At 38.6% G+C, this 25261-nt stretch overlaps 1 protein-coding gene across 3 annotated transcripts; it reads left to right on the forward strand.

The window, feature by feature from the left end:
• Nucleotides 1-14: 14 nt before the first annotated feature.
• On the forward strand, nt 15-23711 carry TMEM87A (transmembrane protein 87A; the record flags this gene model as incomplete). 3 transcript variants are annotated; one of them, XM_083863697.1, is made up of 20 exons in its annotated part: nt 15-152; nt 1537-1594; nt 5208-5305; nt 6103-6216; nt 7813-7866; nt 7970-8026; nt 9631-9778; nt 10157-10218; nt 12103-12286; nt 13084-13183; nt 13910-14003; nt 14266-14337; nt 16011-16119; nt 17245-17303; nt 17523-17626; nt 17967-18040; nt 19200-19261; nt 20237-20292; nt 21522-21552; nt 21872-23711. In XM_083863697.1, the coding sequence occupies 20 exons, from the start codon at nt 15-17 to the stop codon at nt 21911-21913; spliced, it is 1716 nt and encodes a 571-aa protein (XP_083719823.1). In that variant the 3' UTR covers nt 21914-23711. The 3 variants fall into 3 exon arrangements, with proteins under 3 accessions (XP_083719823.1, XP_083719824.1, XP_083719825.1); XM_083863698.1 differs by lacking the exon at nt 15-152 and adding an exon at nt 1419-1436; XM_083863699.1 differs by lacking the exons at nt 15-152; nt 14266-14337 and adding exons at nt 1419-1436; nt 14901-14969.
• Between the last annotated feature and the right edge of the window lie 1550 nt (nt 23712-25261).

Consider the following 25261-nt stretch of genomic DNA (forward strand, 5'->3'; position numbering starts at 1 on the left):
CTCCGTACGGCGGGATGGCGGAGGCGCCGCGTTGCGGGGGGCGGCGGCGGCGGCCCGGGGCCGTCCTGCTGCTGCGGCTGCTGGCGGTGCTGCTGCTGGCGGGCACGGCGGATGCCGGGCAGCGCTCCAAATGGCGGCTGCCGGTGCTCCTGGTGAGTGCGGGGAGCGGGGCCGGCCGGTGTGGCGGCGGTCGGAGCGAACGTGTGCGGGCGGGAGGCCGCGGCCGCTCCGCGCCTCCTCCTCGGGCGGGGCGTCCCTGCCCGGGCCGCGTCTCTGTGGAGCCCGACCCGGGGCTGGTGCGGGGCTCGGGGCCGCGGCTGCCTCCTGCCTCGCTGCTGGGCTTGAGCCCTCTGTGGCGTGGCGGCCAGGGAGAGAAGGCGTGTGCGGGAAATAGTCCCTCGGAGAGCCGCCCCTGCTCGTGAGGCCCGTGGGAAGGAAGGGAGGGAGGGAAGAGGGAGGGAAGAGGGAGGGTTCTCCCCGGCCGGTGCCCGGGCGCGGTGGGCCCTGTGCGGGGGAGGCCGCCCCGCGTCCCCCCTGCGGCCGCGCCGGGGCCCGCGCTGAGACGTGTAGGCCTTGGGGAAGGTGAAGGGATTTCGACACTTCCCATAAAGCCTCCGTGCTTCAATTTGCGTGAGGGAAAGCTCGGTCGGACTTTATCAGGCAGTGAGAGTAATATGCACTTTATGTGAGGCTTTTGAGCTTCAGGAACAAAACTGAAGGATCACGGTGAACGCTCCTGTTGGTTCTTAGAACAGAATTTTATTTTTTGTTGGATGGTCCAGACCATTTCATCAGCAAGAAAATGGTAATCATTTCAACAAATGTCAATGTGAAGTTGATTCCGCTTGCAGATCAAAAAGCCCCAAGCCTCTTAAACCATCTCTAAGAGTGTGTTTAAGAGTGGTGATGCATGACTGGAAAGTCCAGTAAGTCTGGCTCCGGATTTGACATTTGCTTTCATTACTGTATTGACTTAAAACTCAGAATGGAAGATTGTGTTTACTTAAGATCAGTGACATTAAACCTAATGCCAGAAGATTTTTGCATTCTATATATTTTTCTTCTAGTGTCCAGAGCTTCTACAGTAGCTCTGTAGCCTATTACTGTATACTTATATGATTTCTTAGCTGACTTCAGTACTTCTCTTACCCTGTTAGGTTAGACAAACACATTCCTGCTATCCTACCATAATCTTGCTTCTCCAGTGAACCAAGGACATTTCACTTTCCCATGTATTCAGACATAAACAGTGTGGGGCTGGAAGCAGGGAGGAGGCTTCAGTAGGGGTTGAACCAAGAGGGGAATTATTTCATTAAATGTACTTCTAACTGGGGATTCTTGTCAGTGATGCTAATTTGCTGAACCTACAAAAGTGTCTAAGCCCTACATCACATATGACTCCACCATAAGTGCGCCTGGAGGACCGTCAATAAATGGTAACTGCTTTTTATCATTTCTAACTTGTTTGGCTTGTGATTTTAGGGCTGATAAGGCATCAAGCCCACTAATATCTCTTCCTTTTTTGTGCCTTTGCAGGGGAAGAAGTTTAGCTTTGGGAAGATTCTCTTCAGCAACACCACCATTTTCCTGAAATGTAAGTGGTTACTAGGGATTAATCTGCTCTCTCTGTTTTTTGATGCCCCACCTATTTTTAACATTGGGAACTCGAAACACTGTGAAGTGTTTAACTGCACTGGCTGCAGTGACAGCTAATCTAGCACTGCACAAAAGCCAGAGCACTGATATGATTGAGTCTGTTAACAGCTTTGGAGCTTCCCACTTATGATCTGTTTAGGTTGTAGCAGAAACGAATGGCTCTGTTCATGCTGTCTGTGGAGAGGGCAAGATGGGCAATGGGAGCACCCTTTGTTTCAGATAGTGGGTAGTCATGTGTGGGGTGTGCTGCACTCTACTGTGAGGTGTGCTTTTCCTGTCTAAGATTTGTTAAATTCCCTTAGCTGGGAGATCTGGTGCCAACTGGACCGGGGCTGTTTGTATACTGGTGCAATTACAGAAGGCAATGTTTTTTGAAGCCTTGTTCCTTTTTAGCTGAGTTCTTCTGGGTGTGGTAAGGGAATGTTGCACTCTGCAGCAGAGCTCTCCTGAGATGTGTTTTCTCCTCCTGATCCCAGTCTACTAGTGTGGTCGCTGAGTTTGTTCTGTGGAGCAAACATGTTGGCAACCTTCCCATTTCTTTTGTGTATTGTTCTTTGCTGATCTGGCCAGCTCTATGGGTTATGTAGGCTACTGCTCCAAGGAAAGTTTCCATGAAATACCCTCTTACCTGTGAATATGAGGACAGCATCTGGGTGGCAATAAGATGTTATAGAAGTGACTGGCTGACTTAAAAAGGTGTGAAATCTCTGCTGTGCACTTTGAACGCTTTAGGTGGTTGTTTGCACCAGTTTTTACCATGAGGGTGAGCTATTTAGTCTCTATCTGGTATTTGTATTTACCTTGTTGTTTTTCAGGTTTGATTTCCAATACATGCCCTTCTTGGGACCATGTTTCAGGGAGAGTTTGTTGAAGTGCCTCTCTTGATCCAACATGAATCTGAAATCAGAGGGTAGTATTTGAGTGGTTATTGGTGAAGTTCCATCACTTCAGTGTTAGGGCTTTCCCCCTTGACAAGTGTAGCTGAGACACCGAGCTTCGCATTTTGCAGTGAGACAATTGCAAGTGTACAGCTGCAGGATCAAAATTAGAAATCTGCTGCTTGGGAAAGTGAGGGGGGTGTTGAAAGGGCATTTTGGTGCTTTGGTAAGTTTTAGGCTTTCTTGTCCAAAGTTTAATAGAAATAGTGTCCTCATAGTAACGTGTCATCTAAGATACAGGTCTCTGAAGTGAAGTGTGTGGTAAATCTACTTGTGCCAGAATAACTGAGAGAAGGAACTAAGACATAGAAAAAAAAGTTATTTGTTGTAAGGCAGATCTGTCAGTAAGAATTCGACCCCCTGGCTCCTGATGTGGAATTGAATTACACTGTACAATCAACCTTTAAGCAGGCATTAAGCCTTAAAATTCTTGGATGAAGACACCTGTTTTACATACCAGTGCGACTAAAAGATTTACATGTATTTGGAAAATGAATCACTGAAAGAGGAACAGAGGCTGGGAACTTACTCATTTTCTCAGCCTAGACGAAACTTTAACTGCACCTGATACTGGGAAGCTTCAACTTGTACATGTTTTTTCTTTTCTGCCCATGCCTGTGAGGAAACAGGTCTCCTTTTGTTTCCTGTCTATTGCCTCTTCCATCTGCTGCGTGATGTTTGTGTGGGCAATATGACCCTTCTTGCTCATGGGTTGTTCATGGTTTTCCTGAGCACCTGCATCTCTTTATCTCCTTTTTTCCTCTCATCTTGATTTTCATTGTTTTGGGTTTTTTTTTAATCTGTGTGGTACATTGGTGTCTGATGCTCTCTGCTTCTGACTGGGAAAATTGCTGCTGGCATGTAATGTTGTCAGTAATGAATTTATTTTTGTCTACTTTTTTGAAGTGCTTTTCTACAAGGCATTTAGTTTCTTGGATAGAATAGAATAGAAATCTGATAGATTCCTGATAGAAATCCTGCTCTCTGCAAATGAGTACAAAGACTGCATTCAAGTTGAATATTACTGGCTTTTGTTTGAAGGCTAAGGAACTTAGATTTCCATATTGCTGAATTCAGTAAATGCAATGGATACTTTTTCTGACTTTTGGAATACTTCCTTTTCAAGGTTTCTGTAATTTTGATGTTTGCAGATGTTGTGGATTATTGTAGTGATCTGTTTTACCTTTATGGGTGCTACCACTGAATATGTAGTTCCCTATTTATTTTTCACAGATGAAAAGGTATTTAAAAGGTATTCTTGAGTCTTATATTTTGCTAGCACTTTTTTTGAGATACTCCTCATTTGGCCAGTTTTATCAGAAGAGTTTGTGTCATCAAAGAATTTGCCATCTGCCCATGTCACTGCAGTGCTTGTGCTGCCTTTTAGTTTCTTTGTTGTGCCCTCTGCAACATCTAGGGCAATGTGGAAGATGTATGCCTTGATTTCATGCTTACCAGAAGGTGTCATGGGGAAACTCCTTTTTTTCAGTGATTTTGCTTAAATTTTTGTTGTTAGAAACTCAGTTGTTGAGTTTTTAGCTGTACGTGTATGTGTTTTAGTACTCACAAAGTGTGAAGTGGGATTAGTCAATTCATACCCCATGGCAGAGTTTTCCTTCTAATTGCTTTTTCTACCTGCAGTGGTCAGTCAGTATGGAAACATTCCTTAAAAATGTTTCTGTAAGAAAGTTGTGGATGCATCCTCCCGTATGAATTTGCCTGTAAGGTTGTGGGAACTTCTTAGCCACTGCAAGTATTCTGCTAACTCATAAGAGTTTTGCCATTTGACTGGAGAAACACAGATGTAATCATCTAAACGGCTCCTCCAAGACTCTGAATAGTCACTGCTCATTTTATTTAAGGGTCAAGCTTGCCTTCTTAATATTAAATTCTCTTCATTGGGCTTTAGTTTAAGAATGAGATTTGAAACACGGAAACCGACACAACCCTTCCTGACTGGGGGAAAGTCTTTTGTTTCATTTTTCATGCATGTTGTTACTAAAGTAAATCAAAGGGGAAAGTTGTTTTATTGCTGTTTTAGGTAGCATTGCAGCTTTGGCAGCATGAGCTAACGTATATCTTGTTTTTCTTTTGGGAGGGTGGGTGTTGACTGGCACAGTCTTACATTCATTTCCTTGATGATGGCATCGCTATATTTAAATTATATGTGTAAATTGCTTAGTATTATGCTGTTCCTAGCTTTGTCTGCCTGTTACATATGCTCCTGTCTCTGAAAGGGACATCCTTTTTGTGTATTGGAGGCACTGCTGTTCTTGTTTGGTATTTGCAGTTGCTGAAACATCCTTGATTGTCTTCAGAACAAGAAGTTTCCAAATGATCTTCAGTTCCTTAATATAATTGTATAATGTTATAATGGAATTCTGTTCACGTGTTTCTTTCTTTCACTGAACAGTAATGAATTACTTGAGGAAAATATTTTTCTATTGTTTTCCTTTCAGTTTCATTGAAATTAAAATTTCAATGAAAATTCAGTGATTTAATTAAAATTTAATTATGTTGGTTTTGCACAGAATGGGAGGCAAAACCTGGAAACCTGGAAGGCAGATGGTGTCTTACATATCTCATGTTGATTTTTTTGTTTGTTTGTTTTAGTTGAAGGAGATGAAAAAGCTTGTGAACCCTCCCAGTCTTTCAATATTACTTGGTACTTAAGGTACTCTGACTGCTACAATGAAGTCTTCAACTTTGGGGTAAGAGTTCAGTGGAAGAACATAGGTCATGATTTTTAGGGGTAAGCAGATCTTGGGGGGAGGGAATTAGAGATGTCTCCCTTTGCATCCCTGTTGTGATTTGGGCCTGAAAGACACATTCTTCCATTGGAAGATGACAAATTTCTGGAATAGAATTGAAATGATTGACAGCTTGCTGAAGTTGCTGCCTTTTTTGGGTTTTGGGTCCAGTGGAAGTGTTTGTCAAAATTGTCTTAAACCCAGGAACTTAAGTGAATACATTGACTCTAAAATAAGTAAGTTTATGGCAGTTGTAAATATTTGAAGGAATGCTTATTGACAGTGAATAGAAAAAAAAAAGAATATTTACATGTCAAATCTAAATCCTGGATATATTTTGGATGCACATTGCAAGCATTAGCAATTTGTACATAATGTATAGTGTTTCTGTCAGATGTGGTAGAACATAATTGTGCTTTCTATGGTTAATATTTTTCCATGTTTACTTAAATTATTAACTATGGGAGTTGTAACTACAAATCTAACACAGGACTGAGTCTTCACTCTTGAAAATAATAATGCAGAGTTTGTTTCTGTAGACTGAAGTTTATATTTTCTGCTGCACCTCCACTTCTTAATTCTTACTCAAAGCCTGTATACCATCAATTTTTATAGTCTTGCGTGGTTTGATGCCTTTATTCTACTAAATTTGATTCAAGAGTGTGTGCAGAGTGAAACTGGAGCTTTCCAGGTCTTGCAGTTGAAATACTTGATGCTAAGTACTAATACTTGATACTAAGTTCTACTCTGTTTGGCAGGATGAACAAGCAGATAACTATTTTGGGACTACAGCTGAAGAGCATCCCGGTTGGTCAGGATACTATGCAACTTCTTCTCTCTTTCGAAACTGCTCTCAGCTCTTCAGGCCTCAGGTATGGGTAGAAACCTCAGAGTTTGCTCTACTGTCTTATACAATATATAGAGAAGGTGGTAATAATTCCTGTTAGATCTATTAGCATCCTATGTGTTTATGACAACCAATCTGTGATGATGATTTCTTAATTTTCCTTCACTTCTGCTCACTATTAAACGTTTTGCTCATGGTAGTGAAAAAGCCCCAACCAAATCACTGTGAAAGTGATGCTTCTTTTAGTTAATGGTTTTGTATTCTGAATTTGTTTCATTTACAGGAGGCTGCTGCTAGTTGAATAGAAGTGGCATCAGAGTAAAGATCCCACTAAATTTGAATCAGTAAAAGACTGGCAGTTATTACTCAAATAATGTTCGTTTAGAATAATGGAAATGAATTTTGAAAAATGAGTTACTTAAGCACTGGTAGCAGGTTAAAAATGAAAAACAGTAGTGCTAGAATATGTTTGAAACAATTCAAGTGAAAGCAAGAAGACAATGCAAAATTAGCATAGGGAAGTAATGTGCAGACATCAGCTCTACACCACCTGTATATCAACAGGCTGATGACAATACCAGTATAATTTGGTGACGTTCCTTAATGATGTACTTAAGAATTGAAGGTAGGTTATATAGTGTTGCATCTGTCTTCAGCCATTCCTCATTTAGACAAAAGATTATGGATAGAAAATACTGGGAAATGTCTTATAACTGTTGAACCTGGTGTTGTGGGTTGCTTTTTGGTATTTTTGGCTTTTCAGTTTTTTATTTGAGAAAAAATATAATGCCTAAATACGACTTTTAATAATCTGCTTGTATGCCTCTAATTCCTTTGATGTGTGAAGTTGGCTTGAAAGGTTTTTAAAAAGAAAGAAGAAACTCTATGATGCATGCTTTTTATGTTTAATAATATGAGAAATGTCAGTTCTACTTTTACTTGATTTTGTAAAGGAGATCTTGTGGGTTTAGCTGTGTAACATGAGCTTTGGCATCCTAAATAAACATGCTTGTGAATGTCTTAAGGTTTTAAAAGTCTTAAAGTAAATTCTCCCTCATCCAATTCCTCTGAAAAGTCGACTGAACTTTTAACAATATATTCTTCTCAGATTATAATTTCTGAAATTTCACAGAATTTTTTTCTCTAGATTGTTTAGTGTTTTTCTTGTGTAATAACAGTTTCACTATATTTTGAGTCACCATTGTTCGAGAGAGTTGGCAAAATCTGGATCTCTAATAGGCACTCACTTGTCTAGGGACTTAATTTTGTATAGATTAAGGCAGAAATGTCAAAATTTTCTATCTGTTTGTGTAGTCTTTATCTAGTAATGGGGATATCCAACTGATTCATATTTCAAAAACAAATGTAACTTTGCTGCTATCATGTCTGGTTTCTAAAAATAGATACCTATTACTTGAGGGGAGGAAGAGTAGTTCTTAAATTACAAAACATTAAGTATTCAAGACTCCCTGCATAAATGGACAATTGTTTCATTTAGAAAAATGAAAGCTCTCTAATACAGCTGATTAAAGAATAGTGAAGTTTACTGGAAGCTGTTCTGATAATGCCATGTTACTGTGTGAAGTGCCTATAAATGCTTTACCTTTCTTATATCTTGCAGATTTTCTATAAAGATTTTGTTCATCCAGAGCCTCTCTCACCTGAGAAACAAGAGGTAATTTTCATTTCCTTCTAATGAGTGAGTGTAGTCATGGAAGAGGTAGTTTTGGCATATTGATTTATCCATTTTTCTGTGGTTTTTTTCTCTTCCCTCTAAGGGCATAAAAGATAAGAAGGAGAGTGCAGGAAATGACACGATGGTGACAGATAAAACTGTATGTATACTGAGTTTAATCATGACTTGTAATTCAGCCGTCTTATTTTGTTTTGGTTTGCCTTTTTAAATTTCTGTTTCTTCGTCTAGGAGACTGTTGGTAGCATATTCTATGGTTTTTTGACACCTGGAATTTTTAGCTTGAAACTAGATTAGTGCTATGTGGAAAAAGAGAAAACAGAGTAGTAAACAAAGTAACTGCTTCTTCTATATGTGAAAGACAGAACTGCTACCATTCAAACCAATGGTGTAAATTAAAAAATATTTTTTTTCATTGTAATTTAAAATAGTAATTGAAATTATCTTCTTTAATTGTTGACTAATTCTTACAGAATACATTTGATTTTGTCTTTAGTCAAATTTTTGAAACATTGTACTTAAAAAGTTGAATGATTACTTTTTTTTTCAAGTCCCTTAGTATCTTTATTATATATAACATTTAAGACTTAACCAGGAACGATTTTCGAAATGATTTTCAAAATAATTTTCAAATTGAATGTCCTGGATGCCAAGAAATAAAATGTATTTTACTCCTTGTGTATTTAAAGGGCTATTGATTTTAAAGCTAAAACATAAGTAGATGTGTGTCATTGCAGAGTAAAGAATCAATGCAGCAAGAAAAGGCAGTATTTTAAAGGCAAAACTTGTGTATAGAAATGTATCCATTTTCTTTCAAATTTACTAAGTTTTATGTGTTTCTAAGTTTTATGTTTAGTTACTATTAGCATAAACTCTTTATTTTTATATATATATATAATATTTTATTTGCTTTGGGTCCTGTAGTCAAGAGGTTTCTTAAAAGAAATGCATGCTCTTAATACTGAATTTCTCTTGGAGAGGTTGTTATAAAAAAATCTTTGTTGCAGCTCTGCAGCAGTCATTGCAGTGGCATACATGTAGATGGTCTTGGTTTTAACTTTAAAGCTCTAAGTAAATACTGTGGTTTCAGAGAGGTCTAAAGCTTCTTCAGTTGTGGATTTTACAGTTTTGTCTGCTGGAACTCAAAGAGATCTCTGATTTGTTTTATGGTGCAAATATTTATCTGGACAAGGTTCCTCTGTTAGTTGCCTGGCAGGGTTTGAGCTTTGCAGGTATGAGAGCTGTTGCAGGGGCTGTAGTAGTAGTAGTATCCATTAGAAATGGCTACTATGGAAATCTTTTACCTCTCAGTTCTATATTATGCTGTGAAATTCAGCCTTCACCAGGGAGGTGAGTTATGTAGCTCTGCAGTTCCCAAGCAATTGACTTCAGCAGGAATCTCTGTGGTGGACCTGATGCTTCTGTAGTGATTTGTGGAGTGTGTTGCTTTCTTGACTTCTTTGTAGCTTTTGCAGTACGCCAGTGTTTAATTTGCAAAAAACAGTCTGATCACCTCCCAGGTCTTTGAGGATTCTTTTGGAATCAAACAACTAAATTTTAAGTGTTACGACCAATAAGTACATTTAAAATTTACATATCAGATACTTACTAACAAATTTTAGGTCTTGAAAGAGACAAAATTTATACTTACATGGAAGATACCACCCGTATATGGCTAGTCTACTTCTGTCTTTTTCTTGTCTTCTTGACTGTACACTGTTTATGTGGAGATGTTTTTTTTTGCAGGCAATGAATGCTCTTATCAAAACTTGGCGAGATGGGCCATATATATTTATTGTGCAAATTGGACATACAACTACAAGGGATTCTACTGCCGGACTTAAAAGAACTGAGAGAACAACATCTTCCTCATATGAGAGCAAGCCCTTTACAAGTAAGCTCATAATTATCACCTTGATATTATACTTAACAGTGCATTGATAACCTAGTCAGACTTTTAGAAGTTTAAAAATCTCCCTAAAAAGTGAACTTATATGTGTTTCTGAATTTTTCCTGTTATACATGAATCTCCAGCAAAAATTACTTTTAAGTACTGCCATGAGTTACTTGGTAATGGGGTGTGTAATTTTAACTGCATGCTTTTGGCTGAGTATGTCATGAGTCTTAGCTTTCTTTACTAAAGTGCAAGTTAGATATAAAGGCCATGTGAATATGTGGAATTTCTTTTTCACACTTAAGTGAAAGTCAGTTAAGTCCTGACTTCCTCCTTTTGATTCTTACTTGATTTGCTTATTGGATTGTCTTTTGACAGTGACAGTAGAACTGAAGGGGCCATATGAGTATCTTTCACTTGCAGACTACCCTCTGATGATTGTAAGTAAACCTACTTTTCTTTGATCTATAAAATTGTCGGTTGATTTGAATGTCAGTTAAATACTCTGCTGCCATACTTAAGGAAACACAGAGCCAGTGTCTCAGGAGAAGAAGTCACTTAGCTGGGTGTGTTTTTTGGTTTGATGGGCTATTTTTGTTTGGTTGGGGTTTTTTTGTACTGAGTACAGGGTAGGGCAAACGCAGAGATTTCAGTTCCTTGCGTATGCCAATATTGCCCTTCTCTGGATTGATTGAGTTAATGGTCGTTAATTTGTAGTTCCTGAAGTTATCAGTATTATTAGCTCTAAGAAGTTTACTGGTGCTGTTATTCTCCTTGGCTTATATCTTATATCTGCTATTGAATTTGCTATTCCATGCTTTTGTTTGCAGCTACCCTTTCATTTGTCACTGCTTTCTTTGTTCTTTTACAGCTTAATCTTGCTTCCTTCACCAGCTGTCGTACACCCCATGAGGAGGTCTTTAAAACTGCCTAGCAATGAAAACATAATTGAGCTACAAAGAGCTAATCCCCTTTTTATTCAGTGGAGTTATTGACTTGGTTTCTAGTTTCTTCTGTTGAGAATGCCAAACAATAAAGGAACTTAAAATGTTTATGTAGTGAAGAGACTTTAGCTGGGGATCAATAACAAGTAAGGTCTCTAGCCTGACTCTATTGGCAAGAGCAGCCTATCAGTAGTGGAGCCTGGCAGCATTTCTGAAACACACATTTTACTTCCTGCAAAAGCAAAAACCCTCCAGCAGCTCTATTGAAATGTAATTCACCAGTGTGAATATCCCATGTGACAGGGCCAGAAAAGAATCTGTGTCCCTGAATATCTGCATGTGAACTATCTTGCCTAGGTTCTTACCATTTGAACTGCATGGATTGGTCAGGTGTGCAAATGTATAAGGATCAGTAAGCTACTCTCCTAAAGATGGTGTTTTCAGTTTGTGAAAGTTTCGATGGATTGTGCAGCTGATTTCAGTGTTTGCTTGGTTTAGAAAAAAAAAAAAAAATCTTCCTTCTGAAAGAGGAGACTGCTTGATTATTAAGCACCATCCTATGCTTTGGCTACCTATTTCCTGCTATTCACTTGGTGTCTTACTCTGTCCTAATTCCTCTTCTTAATCTTAGTGTCCTTCTGAAAATTTTAACTTGCTTTGTTATGATTAAAAAAATGCAGCATTGAGTAACATTGTCAAGCTTATTGTTTGCTGTATGAGACATACCATGAAAAGTTCTTCTGAAGCAAGTAACACTGAACCAAACAAAAATCACAAAATGTTAGTATTTAAATGAATATCTGGATTTCTTTCTCAGCTGAAGGTTTTTTGCTGGCCTAAAACTTGGTCAAAACCTGAGTTTCCTTGAAGTTAACTTTTGAGAAAAGTTGTCAAATTATTTGAACATCAGGCATACAAGTGTTAGTTGCTTATCTCTGTTTTGTGGAACGGTGTCTAAAGGTGGCCTGTGAGTTTATTTGCAGAGTACTGTAAATGTATGATGAAGTTATTAATATAACAATATATGAGAACGGCTAGAGTTTCTAGTACTTGATGATTTGCTTAAATTCCTACTTTTTTGGAATCAAGTAGCATGTATCTTCCTTACAAAAAATGACTTGTGAATAAGTTGGCAGACTGTTCTTCAAGGGAAAAATTGCACAGGAATTCAGTTATTCTCATTCACTTTGTTGAGAGATTAGACCCTCACTGTTAAAGAGTCTAGAGAAGACAAATGAAACAATGCTTGTCTGTTTAAAAACTTCCAAAGTTGCTATACTAGGGGAGAAAATAGAGTTGGTTTACAGCTGTGGAATGGAAACAAGGAAATCATTTTTCTGAGTCTAACATTCCTATTTCTTTCTTCTTTTTGTGTAATAGTTTTTCATGGTGATGTGTATTGTGTACGTATTCTTCGGTGTTCTGTGGCTCGCGTGGTCAGCCTGTTACTGGCGGGATCTCCTGAGGATCCAGTTCTGGATTGGTGCCGTTATCTTCCTGGGAATGCTCGAGAAGGCCGTTTTTTATGCCGAGTTCCAGAACATTCGCTACACGGGCGAGTCTGGTGGGTGGCAGCTGCATTGTGCAGGGTCATTGAGGGCGCATAGCACTAATGGCTTGTGCTGAATTGGGGTGGCAGATACATGTTGACTTTATGATTACTGGAGGATTGTTTCAAGACCAAGAACAGGGAACCATGGTTCCTGTATTTTTAGATGTTGTAAACATTATGCTCTGTTCTTCTAAACCTAAAATGCTGTTACTTTCTCTTACTCTTGAACTGCTGAGAGTAGTGTCTTAGGTATATAGAATGCTACATTCTGTGCTGCAGTGCTGGTTTTAAGTTTAAAATAGGACTTGCTCAGTGTAGCTTGTAATTAATTTCTCACAATTGGTATTGGCCTTAGAAAGATACTTTAAAACTCCTTGTTCAACATGACAGTGTTGTAGATAACTCTTAGTATTCAACCCATAACGTCATAATCCATCTTAAGAGATTCCCTTTACGTAAAACTCTTTTACTCTAGTTTTGAGTTTCAGACTGGATGCATACAAATGAAACCCTGCAGGTAAAATGGCATTATGACTTTGCTAATTGGCCGTACCCATGGTGCAGAAGGTTTTGTTGGTTGACTTGTTTGGATGAGTATCTAGGCTGGATGTAAAATTTTTCTGTAGTAATTTTTTATGCCAAGTGACCTATCTTTGCTGAAAGCTAACTCCAGATGTAGATAATAAAAAGATTACGCACTTTAATAGCCTACTTTCTATATCTCCTCTCATACTATAATTGCAGGCAGTAGTTAATGAAACAGATATTATATTTTAATGAGCTAATTTCCTCCTCTTTGCTTTTGGTAGTTCAAGGAGCAGTGATACTGGCTGAACTTCTTTCTGCTGTGAAGCGCTCGTTGGCTCGAACTTTGGTCATCATAGTCAGCCTGGGATATGGGATAGTCAAGTGAGTAATTCTGTTGCGGGTTTGTTTTGTTCTATTTAAAGGGTTTTCACTATTGTTTTTTAAGAATTTAGGGCAGTATTTATCTCCCTGTGTTTTGCTTATTAAAAGGTAAGTGCTTTAGTTAAGTGCCCTGAAGATCTATACTTCTTTACTAGTAAACAAAGAAAGTTCAATACTGTGATTACTCTTCTTTCAATCTACCTCTGTATGCTACTGTAGGGTGGGTTTCTGAGTCATTGTTGAGATGCTCCACTAACTGGAATGAGAGTTTTGTGGGCCACCTTCTGGGTGAGGGGAAGCTTTTATAACTGGGGTAGGTCAAGAATCTCTGATAGGGGAGAGAATCTGCTTCAGTAAGATTGTGGCTTATTTGTCTGTCCACAGCTGTATTTAAAAACACGTGCTAGCTGGCAGTGGGAATTTTGGCAAGTGGGTTTGCTGGGGGAACTGGTGAAGAAGTGGGATGAGACTTAGTGCAATGGTCATGGAAGGCTAAACAGGTTAACTAACAAACAGGACTGTTGCCAGCCTCTCCCTTAATCACATCATACCATAAGTCAGAATGAATAGTAAGTTTCAAGCACCAGAATAGTATTTATGGATCTAGATGTGGCTTATTATGAGGACCTTTTATTCATATGCTTCATACCTTATGTTTAGATTCAAATTGACATGACTTCACTTTTTGTTCCCCAGTTAATCTGAATTTCACTTTGTTTCATACAGGCCTCGCCTTGGAGTGACTCTTCACAAAGTAGTTATGGCTGGAGCCCTTTATCTGTTATTTTCTGGCATGGAAGGTGTTCTTAGAGTCACAGGGGTTAGTAATAACTGCTTGAATTTTCCCTTACGCCACAGACACTATTGGCTTGTGTACTTGTGTGAACAGCGGCTTTCCCTCCCCCTCCCCAACAACAATCAACCCAAATTCCCACTGCTCTGGTTTTGGAGGCTGTGCCTGGGGAAGTGTATGTGAGTGGTGGTGCTACTGGATTTGTTAAGTGCACCTTGGGATGTGGATTTCTGTTATTCTGTTTTGGGGATAAAATATTTAACCTGTCGTATATTTGATACTTTTCCAGTTTTTCTATGACACTGTGGCTCTGATAGCAAACTTGGCCCTGTCCATGATTGATGCCTGTATTATTTTGTGGATATCCTTTTAAAAACTGCAATGCTACTACCTTATTCATAGCTTATTATTTTTGTCTTACACTTAAAAGGAGTAAAAGGTGTTTCACTTGTTTCTGTTAGGAGTTTGATAAGTTTATGATGTACATGCAAAGGCAAGTTTTGCCTTTTTAGTCAAACTCATAGTTGCCAGTGGAGCTTTCTGTTTATCCATGGATAGTGTAAAAGATTTAATTACTACATGTCTAACAAGCTGGTTGCTAGTCTTCTGTAATGGAAGTGGACAGAACAATTAATCACAGCAACTGCCTCAGCAGAGACTCCTTCTAACAGTGCTAGATTGACCTAATCTGGAAAACTGCTTCTTGCCTTGCTGGTGGAGAGCTGAGAACTGACAATGTGGTATTGTCAGTTCCTTTCTGTGCATTGGACTAAACTCTTGGTTCAGGCTTTCTGTTTCTGTAGCAAAACTTGGAAGTGTTGTGGTGGCGTATTTGTGGTCTCTTGTAAAACAGCCTGACCCTCCTCCCTTCTCTACTTTGTTTTCTTTTCAGTTTGTTCTTATTGGCTCTCTCTTTGTCTCCAGGCCCAGAATGATCTTGCCTCCTTGGCTTTTATTCCCCTGGCTTTCCTAGATACTGCCCTGTGCTGGTGGATATCCTTCACTGTTTTACTTGATGGGGTGTTTTTTTGTTTGGTTTTTATTTTTTTTGTCTTTTTTTGGCTGAACTTTTTTTAAAAATAAGATCCAAGTATGTTTTTTTGGTTTTTTTTCTTCTAGTAAAAGTTATAGAAATTCTGTAATTGGGTGTTCAGGTAAGCTACTGCTGCCTACTGCTTACCTAGTTTTTTGTTGAATTGCATGTGTCTGTGTAAAGCTGCTCCAGAATATAGTCTGTCTGTTATCAGAATCTCATTGTTGAGTATGAAAGTAATTTGTTCTAGTGTAGCATGTCATGGCACAAGAGCAGTAGCCTGTGACAAAAGGACTTGGTTTATGTTTTGGGGAGAAGGTTGCTTAGCAACATCAAACCTAAAAGTCTTTCTGTAAAATTCGAACTAGTCTCGAAATAAATGACAAAATGAGGCAGTGTTTATTTTTTGGTGTCTTGACATATTCATTCCTCAACCATAATCTTGTGTGACTTTAGCAACTGACAACAAATGCTGAACTTATCTATAGTAAAATCCCTGTAAAGTGTTCTTAGTGAAAATCAATCACAAAAGCTCTTATTTAAAATAGCTTGCTGCCCAGCTGTGACAACCACAGTTCTCCCCTATCATGATGTCTCTCCTAACTACTTGTTTTGTCTCTATGGAAATAAAATAAAAGAAAATGTGAAGGCACCCATATACATTAAATAGATTTCAACTAATTTCTAGTTTGGACTTTACTTTTCATTTATCAAAAGCACAGCTGACTCTTTCCTGAGAGAATGGGCCATAGTCCAGAATAGTTGTTTGGATACCATCTTTGCGTGACAAGAGTTATAGATACAGATGACTAAATAACATGAAAAGGACAGATTTTGCTCTCTGGTACCTTTGTCATAGGATGCATGTTTTCTGCTACTGAGAATGGTCTAATTTTTTTGGAGGGCTAAGTGTGTGATGGAGAGAGCTGTTAATCATAAGGTCTGTGTCCCCCTGTGTGAGCAGCTTTTCCATTCAGAGACTTTTCCTTGACTTTCCATACATATTCATCAGCTTAACTCAAACAATGAAGCTGCTAAAACTTCGAAGGAATGTTGTGAAACTGTCTTTGTATCGGCACTTCACCAACACACTCATCTTGGCAGTAGCAGGTAAACACAAAATTATTCCAGTTAAATAAAACCACTTTTCATTTTCATATGGGACTTGATTTGGTCACTAGAACAAATTTTTAAGTTTGGTAACCTTTATGTAAGTACAATCAAAATTCTTGGTGCTTCTAACACTTGACCCATTTCTAATGGTGGGTATTTGCCAAGTGTTATGTCGATATGTCAGAGACACTGGATTATTAGTCCTGATGTTAACAAGATCAGTAGTTCTGTGCAGCTCCTCTTAACAGAACACTTTAGTCCCACCTCAAGCAGCCAGGGGCAAAAGTTTATTATTATCTTATGCTGTTAACTTCACAGAGATATTTTTTGCCAAAATGGCAGTATCACTGCATACTATGGGATTTTTAAGAAGTCTGAAGATCAGAGTGATTCTTGGAAAAACTGTAGCCTTGTAACATAACACCCTCTCTGTTCTGGAAGAATACAGATGGAGTTCCTTTTTCCATTTGTAATAGTGATGAACTGAACTTCAAGAATAAATCTGTTGGTGCTTCCAGATACTCTGCTATCAATACAATGAGCAGAAAACTTCTAAAGACTGTGCTTTTTAATTTAAACAAGCAAAAAAGTACTTTTCTTTTGAACAATAGCTCTGATGAAATTCCTTTAAGCACCTGTTTTTTAATAATATTAAAATATTTTAGTGAACGGAAGTCTCTTCTAAAACTGTGGTAGGAGCATAGTTTGAGTGTTGGAACTGTTGTGGGTCAAGATCTGAATCTTAAGGCATTCAAGCAGATTAGATTGTTCAGTTACTTCAGGGTCAGCTTTACTTGTCAAGTGATAGTGAAACCATGGCTTGAAGGCTAGATACAAGTGATAGAAGGATAATAAATAGGAATTAGGAGTTGGCTAAATACTTTGTATTTATGTCTTGTGTCTGTGAAGAAACACTAGTAAAATACACTGGTCTATGCCTAAATTTCTGTCTAAATCAGTGCAATAGAGCCATCTCCTTGTTTTCCAAAACTATTACATTGAATTTCAAGGTTTCGGTATTCAGGTCTTTGATCTCTCTTTGGGAAACACAATCCTGTTAGTGGGGTATTTGAATTGGCATCTTGTGTAGTAATAAGCAGCTTGTTTGTTTGAATATTGCAGCATCTATTGTATTCATCATCTGGACAACCATGAAGTTCAGGCTGGTGGACTGTCAGTCGGTGAGTTTATATTAAATGCTTTCTACAGTTGCTGCCTCTTGATAAGTTTATATTTGGCAGTGAGATTGCCACAAAGCACCACCACGTGCTAAAATTCTCACTGTTGTGGGTAATGAGCCTCTTTGACAAATGCCTGTAGTTCAGCCTTGGAAAGAGATAAAGACATGAAATTTCTTGCTTCACAGCATCTTTCATTTGTGCTGCTGGTTTTCTTGACAGGACTGGCAAGAGCTATGGGTGGATGATGCCATCTGGCGTTTATTGTTTTCAATGATCCTTTTTGTCATCATGATTCTGTGGAGACCATCTGCTAACAACCAAAGGTTCATCTTTTCTTGCCTCTTCCTAAAAATTCTGGGGTTTAGGAATGCTTGTTTATTCAAAAAGTACTGGTGGGTGATTTTTAGTTGCTGGGCACTGATCAATAAGCTGCATATGTGGGGAAAAGTAAACCTAGAGAAGTTACATACATAAAATCCAGTCTGTTCCTGGTGCTCAACTTACTTAAAAAGAAGTGACTTAAAATTTGATTTTGTAGTTTAGCATTGGTCTTAAAAACAGTGAACTACATAGAATAATCAAGCCATGTCCATGCTGGGGTAATGGATCTCTTGGGAGATGACATAGAATTCTAAGATAGCTTTCATTCTTTCACTTCTATAGGTTTGCTTTCTCACCACTGTCAGAAGAGGAGGATGACGATGAGCAGAAAGAGCCCATGTTAAAGGAAAGCTTTGGTAAGACAAAAAGGTTTTTCCACTTAATTTCAGTGTTGAAGACAGTTCTGTGGAGAAAGGTGTCTTGCTCTGGTAAAAATTTTATTACTGCAGGAAAAGCAGAGTCAGTTGTCATTGATACACAGAGTTCTAGAGGAAACACTGGCTTTATGTTTAGTATTTACATTGCCTGTTTAATTCTGGGGTTTTCCATTGACACTGAAAACACTGCTACTGCTGTGGTTGCTTTGCCATGTCCAGTAGACTTTATTTGATGAAATATGTCATGTCTTAGATTTTAATCCAGTTGTGATGACAAGGATCTCCTGGATATTGTTGGTAGGCAGTAGTTTAGTGTGCAGTTCTCTTTTAAAATCCCATTTAAGAATTTTCATTTAACTCTGAAATCTTTTCTACATTAGGGCTTAGCATAGGAATGTCCAGTGTAAACGTAGGAATGAATATGTTTATTTGTGAAATTGTCTATTCTAACACCTCTCTTTATAAGGTGTGTAAAAGGTAGGGCTACGTGCCTGCTGCTGTCTGTCTACCAATCAGTTAGGCTGGGATGTGTCAGTGCTGTTTGGCTTGTGCAGGAGCTGGGGAGAAGTCTGTGATCCATGAGGTGCATTTGACAAACCAGCATGATCTGGCTGTCTGCCAGGCTGGGAGATGCACGGTGCTTCTCAGCTTTTAAGGCAACCAAGTGGCTGGTGAGCAGTCGGTAGATAAAATCAGCTTTGGGAGCTGCCTGTGTCTCAGAATGGTTGAGGCTGGAAGAGACCTCTGCAGGTCACTCTGTCCAAGCCCCCTGCTCAAGCAGGGTCACCTAGAACACATTTCCTTGGACCATGTCCAGATGGCTTTTGAGTATCTTCTAGGACAGAGATTTCACAGCCTCTCTGAGAACTATGTCTCAGTTCTATGCTGCTGATATCTGGCTTAAATAAAAGGACTAGAAATTTATATTTCCTTGGTAAAACTTTAAAATTCAGTAAAAACTACGTGCTTTACCTGTCAGGAAAAAATACTGCAAGCCTTTCAGAGGGGAAGCAGTCTAAATCATTAGCTTGTCTGTCTCTTTGACTCTGATGAAATATCCTGAATGAACACTCAACACTTTCACTTACAGTCTGTGAACAATTATAATTCCAATCCTTTTTTTTTCTTTTGGCTTCAGAGGGAATGAAAATGAGAAGTACAAAGCAAGAACCAAATGGGAATGTAAAAGCAAACAAAGTTGTGAGTATGACCTCTGTACTAAGAAGAATATAGATTCATCTCTTCTTTGTATTCTGCCATTAGGAGCACACAAATCTGCCAACTTTTGAGCCAGTTAATGGGAGCTTTTTGGTTTGCTTCAGAGTGCGAGTGAGTGAAAGTATTGTAAGTTAGCACAGTACTGCTGAGAAGAAAGTAAATATAGGTTTCTCTCAAGATTTCCTGTAAATTCAGTGGGAGGTTAAGAATTCAATCTGTTCTTTAGGAATGTTTCTGCAATTCAGGGCAGATAGAACTGTGTAATACAATATTCTGATAGTAATTAAGACATTATTTTAGCAAGTTTGTCAGTCTAAGAGGGAGGCTAAGCCATATTTTAAATAAATTGTCCTCTGGTTTTGAGATTTGTGATTAATTACTTGTATGTAATTAATGTACATGTGATGTATATTTTTATGTACCTAGCTAAATACTTTGGGGGAACATGCATTTTTTCCATGCAGCTTATAAGCAAAGCAACCAGTGGCTTTCACATTCACCTAGAAGGCCTAAAATATGCCTTTGAATCTTTTAATAGAATTCATGCATAAATTTAAAAGTGGAAAAGACCTGTAGGAATTCATTATAATAGCAGTCATATTTTTGTCAGTAGCATTGTTTTTCTCAAGGGTTGATTGCAGCTGTATACTGCTTATCTGAGGATAGATAAGATGAAAATCAAACTTTTCTATTTTGTGAGGGAGTGGTGGCAAGGACTGTTACAGAGTGCACAGCAAACGAATGGGTTTTTTATTACTCTTTTTTTTCCCTTCAAATATATATTTCTAATCCAGAAATCAAATTGAAGGAGGTTTTTTTTGTGTTTGATTGTTTTTAATTTTTTAAGTGACATTATAAGTACATTGTTTTTTGTCAATAGGTTGGAAGAAAAAGGCTTGCATATGGCAGCATTGTGGGAAAACTGACTTGTTTTCTGTTTAATTTCTCTACTTGTAGCAAGAGGATGATCTGAAGTGGGTAGAGGAGAACGTTCCTTCATCGGTGACAGATGTGTGAGTATTTTTAAAGTCACAATAAAGGCAGGTTCTTTTCCCACAGGAATACATTAAAATGCTTTAAAACATTATCACTTGCATGCTGCACTTCCATGGGCAGAGGCTGGGTTCAGCCTGGCACTGGCCTCTGGTCCCTTGTATGCAGTCTGCTGGGGTTGCACACAGGCTGACATAAGGAACAATCTCTTGGAATGTGAAACCATAGCCTGGTCTGCATTTTACTAAAGCTAAAACGATTTACATAAATCCAGAAAACAAAGGATAAATGAGCTGCTTTCTAGTGTTCTGAAAAGACCTTAGAGTATCTTGCTGAATGTAAACCATGGAATAATGTAGCACAATTTTCAGCTTTATCTGGAACATTCGATGTAATTTTTGTGCTTATATAGTATAAAAGGTAATATATAGGTAATATAATTAGCTGTGTATACTGTCTGTATCACTTCTGCTTTTAATGACTTTTACATGCTAGAAGTGTCAGTCCCTGTGTCTACATTTTTCATAACAAAACTGAAGTTCATACATAACTGTGTTCATAAATTTGAGCAGGTAATTTTGGCACAGGATCTGAATTGAAGTACGAGACTTTGCTTGAGCTTAGGTAAAGACAAGAAATTAGGTGAAGTTTTAAGAGGAAAAATGTGCATTTTCTCAATTGAATTTGGTTTTCCCAGTTCTAATACTTATTTTTTGGAGACTGATAGCATTTCTTAAGAAATAAAGGACTAGACTGCTATAAACTAGGAAAGGGCACTTAGAGGTAATCTGCTGCAGGTTTTCTGCTTCTGAGAGTGTGGTAGGGGTTGTGAAGAGCCAAGATCCCAATAGATGGGAGATCTGTTGTAGCTGGAAAGGCTGAAGTACCAGTGGAACTTGTTTGACTTCTGGGACATGTTTTCACAACACGGTCCCATATTGTAAATGTCTTCAGTGCAGTTCAGCAGCATTCCTGTATGAATGAAGCAGCTTATTTCATGGCAACTTGGAAATTGTTTATTTGGTAATAAGAAGCATAATAAAAAAGAATTTTAAAATTGTGAAGGTCATTGAGGATACTCCTTGGCCTCTTCTTTTTTGTGTCTTTCTATAATTTCTGTTAAATTGAAAGGTCTGTCTTCATTGTTTCTTTTCTGTACCCTAAAAAGCAATGTAAGGTTGAAAATGTTTGTCAGTATGCTCTTAGTGTGTGCTCTAATTATTTTAACTTCCTTTTCCCCCCTTTGTAGTGCTCTTCCAGCTCTTCTGGATTCAGATGAGGTCAGTAAAGAAATCTTCACTTCAAATTAGTCTTCTGACATGCCAGGGGAGTCACGAGTCAGCTGATAAGATCTTGGCTTATTAGAACTGGACTCTGCGTGTGTCAGTCCAACAGTAAAATACTGCAAGGAGGATAGTGGGAACAACCATGATACACTTCTTAGAATACAAATGTATTCTAAAATAAGTGGTGTATCCGCTGTCTAAGTTGGACTCCTGATTTAAAATGCATAAGAATGTTGTTTGTTGTGAATGTGCATGTTCTGAATAATGTAAATCTACTGGGGAAAATGACAAGATTGGGTATTTTATTTTGCAGGAAAGAATGATTACCCACTTCGAAAGATCCAAAATGGAATGAAGGAGTGGCTTTTTGCTCTTGGAAGTGGAGACACCTCTTTTAAAGTTGCTTGGTGGAGCAAGTACATCCTGCTGATTTGTCTCTTGATCTCAGCCTTGAAAGTTTGATGCTTTAATGTCATGGAGGGTGTCTTGCTGTGGAAGAAGTTCACAAGGACATTATAAAAGTTTTGGAAATTTGAATTTAAAGTTGCTGCAAGTTTGGATTTTTAAGCAATTGACATGTGTACTATTCCAGCACCTTCTGTAACTTTTCAAATATTTAATCTGTGAAACTAAAATTCCTAATGTCTGCTTGAGGAGTTTATATTTCAATGTTACAACTGACACTTAGAGGTGAACTGCCTGTACCTTTTTGGGGGGAGGGTGGGGACAGATAGAAATAAGCACTGAAGAAACAACAGACCCATTTTCTGGTAGATAACAACTGCTGTTGTATGTCATGTGTTCAATATGCATGAGAGAGTTTTAGAGAGAAGCTCCTGTTGATGAAGAAAATTAAGATGCCAGGAAGGAAATATTTGGAAAAGTTACAGTGATATGAGTTTTTAACAAAATCAAGTGCAATTTTATTCATAACACTGTGTATGAAAGATTTTCTATTTTAAATGCCATTGACCTGTAGGTAACAGCTGCCTAGAGCTAACACTCGCTGTTGTGGCACATCTCATTGCCGGCAATGTGGTGGATGCCTGGAAAAATGATTTGCCCCTACCTTTCATGTGTTGCATGATTTAATTTAAAAAAAATATCCCAACAAATAAAACAAAAGCAAACATCACCAGAACCACTCCTGCAGTGCTCCACAAGTGCTTGACTACATGTTAAGCAGATATTTATAGGATGTCTCAGCAGAACTCTTCTCCCTTTAACATGTAACATCTCCCACCAAGAAGTTGGCACTACTCTATGAGAAGATGACATTGCTTTCTAGAGGTGTGAGCACTGCCTGCCTTACTTGAAGGAGGATTTATGGGGAGTCCACAGCACTGGGATAGTTCTGTTCCCCAGTGTCTGTTTAGAATTGCTTCACATGTGAGTGATTTGATGCTGGGCTTTCCTGTCCCAGCTGGTCCCTGTGGCCAAGAGGTACTCTGAGATCACTGTGTTTCAGTCAAAGTCGCAGGTTTCTATTCTATTCTATATAATTGCATTTTGTTTCTCGTTTTGAAATGAAAAAGAGCTTTTGGACAATGTTCCACTTTTTGCTTGGCTGAAACAGCTGAAGTTGCAATAACTTCCTCATGGAAAGCTGTCATGGACTGTATGACAAAAGCTCTAATTTGGGTTCATAACCTTTAAAAGTGATGATTAGGAGGCAAGCAGCAGCTGGATATCTAGGAAGCAGATGTGGCTGCTGCTGGAACAGCGTAGAGCATCAGCTTTTCTGGTTCTTCTCATAGCTATGTCAGCAGAAGTGAACATGTGCCTGTACTTCATTCATTCCACTGTAAGGTCTGGTAGCTTAGCTGTAGCTCCTCTTTATCAGCAATTCAAGCTGAAACATGGCACTTTACAGTACAGTAGCTGAGGCACAAGGACATAGCATCTTCTGGCAGCTGTGTTGTGGGGAGGGCAGATGGGCAGGGAAAAAAAAGCTGTGGCTATAGCTCCTCACTGCTTCTGCAAGAGTTGCTGGAGCTCTTCTGCCATCCCCTTCAGGCACAGATAGACTCTTTAATTAGAAAACAATTCTAATTTGCTATGCTTAATTGATATAGATGAAAAAATATTACCTCCATGTCCTTTTGGGGAGAGGAAATTTTGTGAAATAAAGCTACACAAAGCTTGCTATTTAATTTTTTTTGGTTTTGTTTTGTTTTCATTTTTAAAGAAATCCTGTTGTTTTGGGTTGTTTGGGTTTTTTGAAACAAATAGGTAAAAATGTTCTCTACTGGAAGCACAAAAGTTTGTATGTACTATTTAATAAAGGCTAGGCAAAGAGTAGAAAGGCTCACATTGTGTCCTTCCAGTTTCCTACTCCCTCTTCTCTTACATGAAGTGTTATCACTTTCAAAAGCTGCCTGATTTTAGCTTTTTAGTCTTTGGCATATATAATGCAGTTATTCCCAACAGTTCTTTTTAAGATTGAAAATGAAGTCTGTCATTTGAAAAACTAATGGAGATAGGGCAAATAATAAACTTCTGAAAAACAGTAAAAGAACCAACTAGCTTCCCTAATTAGTATGTATTAATAGTTTAATTAATAATTTAAAAGCTAAAATAAACATATTAGCAGCATGGTGCTTTCAGCCTCTGACTGCAGGGGTCTTAGGCAATCCTTGTAGCCTTCTACCCTTCCATTCTTGTACTCACTTCCAGCAGTATTTAAAGTTGTCCTGAATTCCACAGGGAGCTTGTTGACCCTTAGCAATTTTCGGGTTTTTTTCATTGTTTAGCAGAGTTTCTGTATTGTTGGAAAGTAGCATCTGCTTCCTAGCCTACCGCAGGTGTGTGCTGAGACTTGTCTGCAGTCTTTGGGAGAAGCTGTGAGAGCCCAGCTCCACAGAATTGTGCAGGCTATGGCATTGTCATTGCAGGAGAGATGCCAGGGGGTGAGATGTGGGTGAGGAGCAAAGGGTGTGTTTGCAGGTTGCAGCGAGGTGGCCTCTCCCTCAGTAACATGTTTAATCAGGTATGTTAGTTGTACTGAGGCATCTTTGCCTCTTCTGAAGCCTGATCTAAAAGACATACTGGCTCCATGACTTGAAAAAACTCGGGAGAGCTTCAGTGACCTAGCTTGCTTGAATGCTTGAATTCAGAAATCCTGCAGGTTCTTACCTTATATAGTCAGGAAAGACAATTCAAATTTATACCCCTTCTTTCAAAAACAAACGATGCAAACTGTTCTGAAGACTTGGTGAGCTAGAGGGAGAAAAAGATCTTCTCTTAGGTCTGGGACCTGCAAGAGTTCTTCCATAAGCTGTTTGTAATAATGTTCTACTTGCAGAAAAAGTAATAGTAGTATTTTACAGTTCAGGCACAAGAACTCTAAAATACTACAGACAGTATTGTAGAGGTCTTATGCCTGATTAGTTCTGTGTGGATTTGTTGTTTATTTGAGAGAAGTAGCCATTGGAATTGTAGCATATATGTGCATACTGTACAGAAAAATGGAAACATAGTGAAGAAGATGATGTTGACCAGCTTTTCGTTAGGGTGACAAGTGTCCCTGTTAGGAACTCCAAAGGAGTGACTGAGTAAGAGATCACATGCCCTGGTGAAGAAATGCAAGAGGCTTGATAGGCACACAGTGAGTCAGGATCATAAGACCTAGGGAAGGTTATTCTGCAGATGTAGGGGTGTGTGAGTTTGTGGGCTTTATTTATCCTCGTGTTCACTTTATATG

This window comes from Zosterops lateralis, assembly GCF_965231275.1.
Source record: "Zosterops lateralis genome assembly, chromosome: 6".
NCBI classification, from domain to species: Eukaryota; Metazoa; Chordata; class Aves; order Passeriformes; family Zosteropidae; genus Zosterops; species Zosterops lateralis.